General features: G+C 47.1%; 1 protein-coding gene across 1 annotated transcript; it reads left to right on the top strand.

Moving 5' to 3' along the window:
• The first annotated feature begins 1,515 nt into the window (after positions 1-1,515).
• On the top strand, positions 1,516-10,669 carry MSH6 (mutS homolog 6). The gene is made up of 8 exons (XM_026048093.1): positions 1,516-1,526; positions 1,975-4,519; positions 5,922-6,187; positions 6,767-6,884; positions 8,744-8,833; positions 9,465-9,619; positions 9,777-9,979; positions 10,399-10,669. The coding sequence occupies exons 1-8, from the start codon at positions 1,521-1,523 to the stop codon at positions 10,478-10,480; spliced, it is 3,465 nt and encodes a 1,154-aa protein (XP_025903878.1). The 5' UTR covers positions 1,516-1,520; the 3' UTR covers positions 10,481-10,669.
• Positions 10,670-10,964: the final 295 nt, after the last annotated feature.

Here is a 10,964-nt window from a genome sequence, read left to right as displayed (position 1 = left end):
GCCGCGGCCGCCGACGGCGCGGCGGGCAGGACCGCGGCCAAGGGCGGAGGGGACGGAGCGGCCGCCCAGGCCCGCGGGTAACGGGCGGTGACGGCGAGGGGACCGCGGGAACCGCGGGAGGGGGCGGGGCGCGCGGGCCGCTATGGCCGGGGGGGGCCGGGGAGGGAGCGACCGTTTGTGCGGGGAGCGTTAGCCTGGGGCTCGTTAAAACGCCGCCTAGACGTTGCAACGCCGCGCGTGTGCTGTCTCCGCAGCGTCTCCTGCGAGTTCTCTGCCGGGGACGTGGTGTGGGGCCGGCTGGAGGGCTACCCGTGGTGGCCGTGCCTCGTGTACGAGCACCCCAGCGAGGGGAGCCTGGTGCGGGGCGCCGGGAGGGCCGCCCGCGTCCACGTGCAGTTCTTCGACGAGAGCCCCACGCGGGGCTGGGTGAGCGTCAAGCACCTGAGGCCCTATGCAGGTAAGGGGGCCCGGGGGGGCACCCAGGGAGGACAGTACCGGGTGTCCCCTTGCCTTGGACACCTGGTGTGGGGTATCCCTGGCAAAGGAGGAGCAAAGCCAGGCCTAGCGCGGAGCTGCGAGGCGTGTGCTGCGCTCCGGAGTGTGGAGAAGACGGGATACAGGTGCTCGCACTGCAGATGTGCCCGTGGAATCCTTGGACTCTATGCACTAAGCCCTCTGCTTTCTCTCAGATCAGAATGCACTATTAAAGCTTGCTCTTTTTTTTCTTTTTTTTTTCCTTCTTTTTTTTCCTCTCCCGTGCATATAAAGATTTGAAATGATAATCTAGTATCCTCRAGGTTTTAGCCTTGAAATGCTGAAAAAATATTGAGACTGGCAAGCCCAGTTTTTAAGTGGGTATTTGGGATTTGCCGTTCGTCAGAATCCAAGACTCAAAACACTATTTTGTGTGATGTTTTCCCGTTAGTAATAATTATAATCTGTTTATCCCTGTTTTATAAATCTGCTGCTATTGGACAATACCCTTTTAGCTCATCATTGAGATGAATGCCRGCTTCCTTGAGGCTCCTTTCCAGAACCTGCTCCATAGGTCGGCTGCCTGGAGGCTCCTCTGTTTTTATGGGCAGCAGAAGGGGAACTGGTGTGGGAGGGCGGCTGGAGGGGAACAGGGAGCAGCAGGGCTGGCAGCTGTACAATTTGCTCCATCCCCTGCTGCACCCCAGTAAATCGAGGGCATGACTGGTGAGCAACCAGTGCTTCAAGGCCAAGGCTGCCAATGGTCTGGAGAGACTACTGCTGTTTTAGAGAACATACTGAGTCCTGACTGAAGGACTGGCTGAATGCCAGGCTAACTTCAGTTTATTTGTGATTTTACAGGCTCATCAGATAAGGAGGCCCTGAAGGGAGGTATGTTTTATAGTTCAAAGCCTGAAATTAAAAGAGCAATGGTGCTGGCCGATGATGCAATGAGTAAGGATAAAAGTAAGCGGCTTGAGCTTGCAGTCTGCAGAGACCCTTCAGATACGGAGGAGGAGGAGGAGGAGGAAGAGGAGGAGGAGGAAATGGAGGTGATTTTTCTTTCTTTCTTTCTTGCTGTTATTTTCAGAAATAGCGCGTTATTCAGAAGAGTGTATTATCCCTCTTCACCAGTAGCCCAGTTGATAATATTGTTTATAATACAGAGCTGGCTTGTGGAAACAGTTCTCCTTTGCAGTGAGTTTCCCGCAGTGCATCCCTCAACTGTTTTCTTCATCAGCATCAGTTATGCAAGTTATGGCTGAGGCAGTAATGAATACAAAGAACAATAATTACACCACTGGCAAGTAGCTGTCAACTATTCAGGAAAAGAAATACCTAAAGACAAATCAATTTGGCTGTGATTTTTCTGTCTCTTGCTTTAAGTATAATAGTTATTGTATTATACGGAATTTTCCGGTTTCTTTTTGCCACTGTGATATTTTACTTCTGTCTTGTAGCCAGAATTTCTGATGTGTCAAGTAACTTATTCTCCAGCAGGTGAGTGAAGGCGCTTCAGGCGACAGCGAGGGCTGCAACAGCGAGGAGGACGTGAAGAGCAGTAAGCGGGGGGCGAATAGCGGGAGAGGYGCCGTCAAAGCCAAAAGGAGAAGGGTGCTGGATTCTGACAGCGATCCCGATGATTCTGACGCTGAGTTCAAGCCTGATGTGAAAGAAGCAGCAAGCAGTGAAGAAGTCAGTAGCGGGGAGGATGAAAATGAATCTACTGACACAGAGATGGACGCAGAGAGCATTGCAGAAAGTCCTGTTAAAGTCCCTTCTAAGCGGAAGAGAAGAGACACAAGCAAGCCTGCCAAGAGGAGCAGCTTGGGAAATGGCCCTTTGGAAACACSCAAAAACACAGCAGTGGTTTCTTCAGAAGCTAAGTCCAAGCTGACTTCTTTTGCAGCACCTGACAACTTTGAATCTCAAGCGAACGCTTGCAGTGGCGGAAACGGCGGCTTTTCAGTATGGGAGCATGAAAAGCTGGACTGGCTGCAGGAAGGGAAAAGGAAGGATGCGCGCAGGAGGCGGCAGGACGATCCCGATTACGACCCTTGCAGCCTGTATGTGCCCGAGGACTATCTTAACAAGTGTACGCCGGGAATGCGCAGGTGGTGGCAGCTGAARAGTCAGAACTTTGACGCGGTGATTTTCTACAAGGTTGGAAAATTCTATGAGTTGTATCATATGGATGCAGTCACGGGTGTAAATGAGTTGGGCCTGATATTCATGAAGGGCGCTTGGGCCCACTCTGGCTTCCCAGAAACTGCATTTGGCAGGTTTTCGGATGTTCTAGTGCAGAAGGGCTACAAGGTGGCCCGTGTGGAGCAAACGGAGACCCCCGAGATGATGGAAGCGCGCTGTAAGTCCATGTCTCACCCGACAAAATTYGACAGGGTTGTACGCAGGGAGATCTGTCGAATCATTACCAAAGGGACTCAGACCTACAGTGTTCTGGACTGTGATCCGTCTGAGAACCACAGCAAATACCTCCTGAGCATCAAGGAGAAGGAAGACTCCTCTGGACGTCGTGTCTACGGGGCTTGTTTTGTTGACACCTCGGTAGGGAAGTTTTACGTGGGTCAGTTCTCCGACGACCGGCACTGCTCGAGGTTCCGGACCCTGGTCGCTCACTACACTCCCGTGCAGGTGCTCTTTGAGAAGGGCAACCTTTCCCTGGACACACAGAAGATCCTGAAAGGCTCGCTCGTCTCTTGCATTCAGGAAGGGCTGATGCCTGGGTCGCAGTTCTGGAATGCATCTAAAACACTAAAAGTTCTCCTTGAAGAAGAATATTTCAAGGAGAAACAGAACTCTGATAACGGATGTTCTCTGCCCTCCGTAATCAAATCTATGACTTCAGAGAGCGATTCGTTGGGGTTAACTCCTGGTGAAAATAGTGAACTAGCCCTGTCAGCTCTTGGTGGGTGTATCTTCTATCTCAAAAAATGTTTAATTGATCAGGAGCTGTTATCGTTGGGGRACTTCGAGGAGTATGTCCCGGTGGATATGGATATCGCAAAAACTGCARGCTCCACTAGTGTCTTTGCCAAAACTGACCAGCGGATGGTGCTGGACGGAGTCACCCTGGTGAACTTGGAAGTGCTGCAGAACGGAACTAATGGAACCACAGAAGGGACGTTGCTGGAAAGGATTGACTCTTGCTGCACGCCGTTTGGAAAGCGGCTCCTGAAGCAGTGGCTCTGCGCTCCCCTCTGCAACCCTAAATCCATCAATGATCGTTTGGATGCTGTTGAGGACCTCCTGGCGGTGCCTGATAAAATGTCTGAAGTCAGTGAGCACCTGAAGAAACTTCCCGACCTTGAAAGGCTCCTCAGCAAAATTCACAGCATTGGATCACCGCTGAAGAGTCAGAACCATCCTGACAGCAGGGCCATCTTTTATGAAGAAGTCAAGTATAGCAAAAAAAAAATTGCCGATTTCCTTTCTGCCCTGGAAGGGTTTAAAGTGATGAATGAAATTGTAGATACCATGGAAGAAACTGCCAGGGACTTCAAATCTAAAGTACTTAAGCAGCTTGTCACCCGCAAAGCCAAAAATCCGGAGGGCCGATTTCCTGATTTAAACGCAGAACTCAAAAGGTGGGATACTGCTTTTGATCATAACCAGGCTCGGAAGACGGGGGTGATTACYCCAAAGTCGGGCTTTGACCCTGATTACGATAAAGCACTACAGGATATTAAGGCCGTAGAGGAAGATCTTAACGAGTACCTAAACAAGCAGCGCAAGCTCCTCGGATTGAAATCCGTGCTGTACTGGGGGGCCGGCAAGAACCGCTTCCAAATGGAAATCCCCGAAAGCGCCGTCTCGCGGAGCCTGCCCGAGGAGTACGAGCTGAAGTCCACGCGGAAGGGCTACAAGCGCTACTGGACCAAGGAGATCGAGAGGATGCTGGCGGCGCTGGTCAACGCCGAGGAGCGGCGGGACGCGGCGCTCAAGGACTGCATGCGGCGCCTCTTCTACAACTTCGATAAGAACAGCCAAGCCTGGCAGAGCGCGGTCGAGTGCATCGCCGTGCTGGGTAAGGGCTTTGCTCCCAGCTCTGCCCTGCGCTAAAACCGCTCCTACCCAGCGCGTGGTCAGCTCTGCTCGYGACCAGCAGCCCGGGCTTATGGGGAGCTTGTGATTTGCGGTTTWAAACCTCTGGATGTGTTGATTGTGTTGCTGTTGAGTTGTAACAGTTCTGCCATTTGGTGTTGGGTTGGAAACGGGAGTCTGTGGCCGATGGAGCGCTGTCTTTGGGAGCTTGGCGAGCGCTGTCCCCAGCCCTGCTGGGAGGTGGTGACCGTGCGCGTGGCCAACTGAGTGTCCCTCACGTCAAGGTAGTGTGGCTGGTCTCTCCCTGCATCCAGGACATTCTTTGGTAGCTCATTAAAGGAAGACCGTGATGCAGATGGGGGTTAAATAAAATATAACCAGTTATCATTCTTTCTTCCCTCGGAGCATGCTGTTTTCTCAGCAGCCTTTAAAAATGAAAGTAGTGGTCATCTTCATTATGGTGAGGAAGGCAGTGTAATAGGTTAACTTCCCCAAATCCTGTCTCCTAAGTTTTGGGGGGAAAARGTCTGCTGTGTAGCCTTTACATATGTTCTAAACTGATGTGTTCTGTGTATTGTACTGTGAATTTTCTGCTAGCGTGGGGCACTGTGGGATGCCTTTGTCTTTGCTGGGGAAAGTGGAAGAACTTAAATCCCAGCTTAGCAGGAAAGGGAGGACAGACAGCAAGCTCTGGGAGCCTGTTCTCCAAGAGGGCTGGAGAGCTGGGAGGACAATCAGAGTAGCTGTACCTGGGGTCAGGGCAAATAATTAAAGCCAACGTTTCAGCCTTGTTTCACTACCATAGTAAGTGCAATGCTTCAAGTCACTGAAATGGTCTATGTGGTCTTGTTTTGTGGGTACTGGCTGCTTGTCACCAGCTTTTGCAGCCTCAGAGCTGTGCTGATTGGCATTTTGTATCTGCCTTCTGCTAAGACAACAGAATACTTTACTACTTACATAAATTTATTCTGGCAACTTTCCACCAATATCATGGTTCTAAAAGTAACTGGCTGTCATGGAAGCAGATTCCTCATCTCTTAGTCAMCAAATCAAAAAACAACACAAGGAAAAATAGCACTTATACAAGTGTACATGAAATGAATATAAGCTTTCTAATGGGAACAGTTACCAAAGTTGAAGACTTCTAAACTAAAAACCAGAAGGGATTGTTTTTAATTTGAAATGAGTAGAAATCTTGAAGAAATGAGGAAAGAAGTAATGAATGTCTTCAGTTTATTTGGGCTCTGTGGTGGACTTCAGGGTATTGATTTTAGGAAGAAGAGAAAACGTGTTTCCCAAAATGCYGTTAATGAGTAAATACAGAGTGGTGACTGAACAAAGAAAAGTAAAGCATGAATTAACTGGAGCCTCCTTTAATTTCATAGATGTCTTGATGTCCCTTGCAAACTATAGTCAAGACGGTGAYGGACCCCTGTGCCGACCTGTAATTCTGCTGCCTGTGGACAGTTCTCCTCCCTTCCTGGAACTGAAGAGTTCGCGCCATCCKTGTATTACAAAGACTTTTTTTGGAGATGACTTTATTCCTAATGACATTGTGATAGGCTGCAAAGATGAACACAGCAGCAGTGGCGCTTCCTGCGTGCTAGTGACCGGCCCAAACATGGGTGGCAAATCTACACTCATGAGACAGGTGATTGAGTAGCTCCATAGGGTGCCATACAGTAGAGTACCTCAATAGACAAGGAATTAAATGTATCAACTGTTTTAACTTCAAAGGAGGACCCAACAGTGGCCTTCAGGGTGTGCCGAACAGTAAGGCAGTCATGCTATAAAGAAAAAACATAATCTGGTGGAAAAGACCCTCTATGTTTAGATAGTAGATTTTGTACGTGCACTTAATTTAGTGAGGAGTGAGTTTTATTAATATTATGATAGAGAGTTGAAAAATGTGATAGAGCAGCTTTTGTCTTTCATGAGTAGTCTTACCTGGGATTTGGGCCCAGCTTGCAAGAGATGCTTCTGCAGCTTGAACAAGATGAGAAGATTAGGGGCTGCCTGGGGAATGTTGCTTTGTAAACGCCACTTGGTAACTTGTGTGAAGATGTTCAGAGGAGTTTAATTCTACGGGAGATGATGCTGTAGCTTGGAGATGTTAAGTTTTATGTATTCTAGCCTTTGTTTAGGGAAGATAAAGTTTAATTCCCCTGTTCTGTGTGGAACTGAYACTCCACGTAACAAAGATCTAAGTGGTGTAACGTCTGTGTTTCAGGCTGGTCTCTTGGCCATCATGGCCCAGCTGGGGTGTTACGTACCTGCCGAGGGCTGCAGACTTACACCTATCGACAGAGTATTCACAAGGCTGGGTGCCTCCGACAGGATTATGTCAGGTGRGTGTCTGAAATCCAGCTCCCTGAGGTGCCTTTACAACCAGGTGAGTGGGTTCCTTCTCTCTGGGCATCCTTTTGGATGCTTCCTTGGTGCTTTGAGGGGCCGGTTGCAAAAGGAGAGTCTTGTGTTTTTATTGAGAGCTGGGCAGTCCTTCTTCTTCTTTCTCCTATTGGAGAATYGTGGTCTGTGGAGCAGAAGCAGGYGTGGAGTTAAGCCAATCTGTTTAATAGGCTTCTCATCCATCATTTTTTATGGACAGTTTGGATCAGTTTTTAGTGACCTTAATACTAAAACCTTCCTTACAATTCAATACAAATCTGAGTGGTATCTCCTTGGATGCTGTATAATTGCTTAGTGTTATGCTTATATGAGTGTTTTTGGTTTTTTTTTTTTTTTTTTTTTTTTTTTTTTTTTTTTTTTTAATGTCCTGGAATAGAAAAGTGATGTTCGGCTTTCTGTTTGAGAAGGGATGTTTTTCTACCTTCTGTCAAGGACAGAATGTCCTCAGTTTGGATCAGAACGCCCTCCCCAAGTCTTTAGTTTAGTTTCTTCCAATGAAGAGAAAGGCAGAGGCCTCTCTTGGCAAGAGTAGCTCTTGCTCCTTGGAACATGGCATTCCTTTCCTTCCACAAGGAGGAGGATAGAAGTGGAGGATGATACAGCATCCCATCAAGGACTGGGAAATGCTGCTTGTGATGGTAATTTTAGGGGTATGTCATGGGGCTGGAAGAAACAAGTGTTTTTGTGGTAATAAAAATTTATCATCACTCTTATGGGAGGCACAGATTTTCTGTGATCTTCATATGGAATCATGTGGGTCAGGGAATATGGAAGGATTTAGTGTATTGAAGTTGTTACACATAAGGAATTTGGAAAGAAATGCTTTCAGTGGAAAATAGTAGTGGCAGCAGATCTCAGTAGGAATCTTTCTTTCCTCTCCGAGTCATTTGCTCATCTTCAAATGATTGCCCTGGAGATGGTGTCAGAATCCCTGTGTGCCAGTAGGCTCCAAGGAATGGGGGGAAAGAAGATCTCGCCTTCCAGCAGGGCTGATGCAGATGCTTCCCAAAACCTGCCCTGTTGAGCCTCGCCCTTGGAGTTACGTTATGTCAGGTTATGTCAGCTTTGCTAGACACCCTTCCGTAACGCGCGCGAGAGGGTCACGGTGCAGCACAGYGCTGAGGCCTGGCAGGACACTTGCCATCTTTGACGTGCTGTAGAATGAGATTATTTCAATTCAACCTGCAAAGGTAAACCTGGACTCTGTAGCCTTGGGTTTATAGTGTGCAAAGGTCTGTTTTTTTGTTTTTTCCTGTGTCTACTTCTAATATGCTAAAAAAGAGTATCAAGCCTAGCAGTAAATGCTGTCTGGATTGCTGGAACTTCCCTCCCTTGTTCAGTTTTTAACAGCAGAGCTGTAATTTTTGTAGATTTCACTCCAGAAAGCTATGTTTGAATATAGCCTTTTGCCTATTTGAACAAGTTTCTTACTGTTTTGGTTTTTGATGTCCCTAGTTAAGTCTAGTTTTTTAGTAATTTTAAGGGCTTCTGCTTAATTTTTTTTACTTAGGAAAATTTGTACGACTGCAGAGACAAGAGATTCTGTCTTGTCTCCTCTGCACCCCTTCTTTTTGCCCAGCTGGTACCTCCAACCAGCACTATCAGCTTTTACACTGCTCTATTTGTCYGCTCTTATTTACTCAACTGTGCTGTCTGTATTCCTTAGGAACCACAATATGCTTTTTCTGGCAAATACTGACCTACCTTTTCATGCCAACTACAGTGTATATTAAATATGGGKTTTTTTTTAAGCTGTGTTTTCAGAGAATTTTGACTACTTTGCTTTTTTGTCTTTTAGGGGAAAGTACCTTCTTTGTTGAGCTGAGTGAGACTTCCAGCATACTCCAGCATGCAACAGAGCATTCCCTTGTTCTTGTGGATGAACTAGGTAATTAGCCTGTTCATAATAGACTGAAAGTAACTCTAAGACTAAAGACTAGCTGCAAGGTTGTTACAAGTGAAGGTTTTAGGATCATGCTGCTAACATACTTGTATAGAGTAGCGTACCTGTCTTCCTAAAGGCTGTATGTGCTTCTTAGTCATCCCAGGAACCCAGCAYACCCCTGGCCATCATTATTAGCCTAGTCCTAGCTCAGTTTTCCCAGTATCCTAGTGCATCATCATCAATGCGTGATCACTTGCAGCAGACCTTGACCAAGCCAGCAGGCAGCCTCAGGAGAGCAGAAATGCCTGTTTTATGCAGTGGGGAAGAGATCATGGCTGTTGTGGGACAGTGCTCGGTCACTTCACACAGATGCAGGCAGCTCTTACTCGTCATTGCTGTTAATCTTCCACACAGTGAGGCAGAAGGAAAACAAACAAAATGAATTGATACGTAGGAAGCAATGAATTGCATTTGGCAGCTGTCTTCAGGAAAGCATTTTTTTGCTTGTATCTATTAATCTTTGCACTTGGGGAGACCCTCGCAAAGTAACATAAGTAACATCTGGATTGAATTTACTTTGGTACCACCACTTCAGTCCTTGGGCATGGTAAAGCTTTTCAAACTTCTCCTGCAGGTCGAGGCACAGCTACTTTTGATGGGACAGCCATAGCGAGTGCGGTTGTTAAAGAGCTCGCCGAGAAAATCAGGTGTCGGACTCTGTTCTCCACCCACTACCACTCGCTGGTAGAGGACTATTCGCACAGCGCTGCCGTGCGCCTTGGACACATGGTAGGTACAGGCTGCAGCACGAGCACCAGGGCCACGCTTCTCCCCCCTCAGAGCTACAGGGATGCATGTGATTTCTCCAGGCTTCTGCCTATGGCCACAGAGAGAAGGTAGGACACATTCTGTGTCCTATAACTTGTGCTAACTTGCTCTTTCCTAGGCATGTATGGTTGAGAATGAGAGTGAAGAAGATCCAAGCCAGGAAACCATTACATTCCTGTACAAGTTCATTGAAGGAGTGTGTCCCAAAAGCTATGGCTTCAATGCAGCAAGGCTTGCTAATATTCCAGAGGAGGTTGTTCAGAAGGGGCACAGAAAAGCAAAAGAGTTTGAAAAAACAACACTTTCGCTGCGAACATTTAGGTAAGGGCTTTGGTTTTTGTGTCATTACAGGCCCTTTGGTACACAGCCCTTTTAAAATAGGGGCAGGGCTTTTGCTAAGGAGGCAAATGTGATGGGAGAGGAAGGGAGAAGCTCCTGCTATGAGTAGCAGGAGTTCTTCACAGGACAGGCAGGCCAGAGTGGGATGTGGCAGAGGAGTACGGTGTATTATAAGTCTTGAGCTTGTGTCTCTCCAGCTAAGGTGGGAGTAAYGTGCCCTAGGGGCTGCACTAAATGTGAGCCCGACTAAAGTGCAGGCGCTAAAGGCTGACAGCAGCCACCTTGAAGATGCACACMGAGTAACACGTATAATGCTAAGTTGGCGAAGGAGTAGGAGACTCACCCAGGGCTCCTCTGTGTCTGTTTTTGGTAAAATGAATTCCTTTTYTTTTTTGCCCTAGGTATCTCTGCTTGGTGGTGGATGATGCAACAAGTGATACAAAGGCTCTTCAGAAACTTACCACTCTGCTCAGTCACCTCTAGGAACACCCTGTAGCTGCAGTGGCGGTTTCTCAAAAAGGTGGTATCAGACAACATTATGATCTAATAAACTTTATTTTTTAAAAATGACCATTTTTCCATTGTCTTTCCTAGGAAATTAAACCCTTTTAATTCTTACCTACCCTCTACATAATGGTTATTGAGTACTCCACAATATATTAAGTCTAGATGTTATGGTACATGCATACACTTTCAGGCTGTTGATTACCCACTGTCACCAATACACATAAATGGAAAAAAAGCTATGAAACTGTATAGGGCTGTATATATACTTGTCTCAGCTTCATTAGAGCAGGAAATTGCTGTGATTTCCAGCAGGTTATGTAAGTAATGTCCAGACTGTTCAAAAAAAACTATGAACAGAGTAAAATACAAGACTGTTTTGAGGAGACTTTCTACGGTGTACTTTAAAACATAGTAAAATTTCATTCACAAAACTTAGTTACATGGGTACTTTGTTTTATAG

Source organism: Nothoprocta perdicaria, unplaced genomic scaffold, assembly GCF_003342845.1.
Source record: "Nothoprocta perdicaria isolate Ctin4 unplaced genomic scaffold, notPer1 scaffold_51, whole genome shotgun sequence".
Lineage (NCBI taxonomy): Eukaryota > Metazoa > Chordata > Aves > Tinamiformes > Tinamidae > Nothoprocta > Nothoprocta perdicaria.
This window is presented reverse-complemented; position numbering and strand designations above follow the sequence as displayed.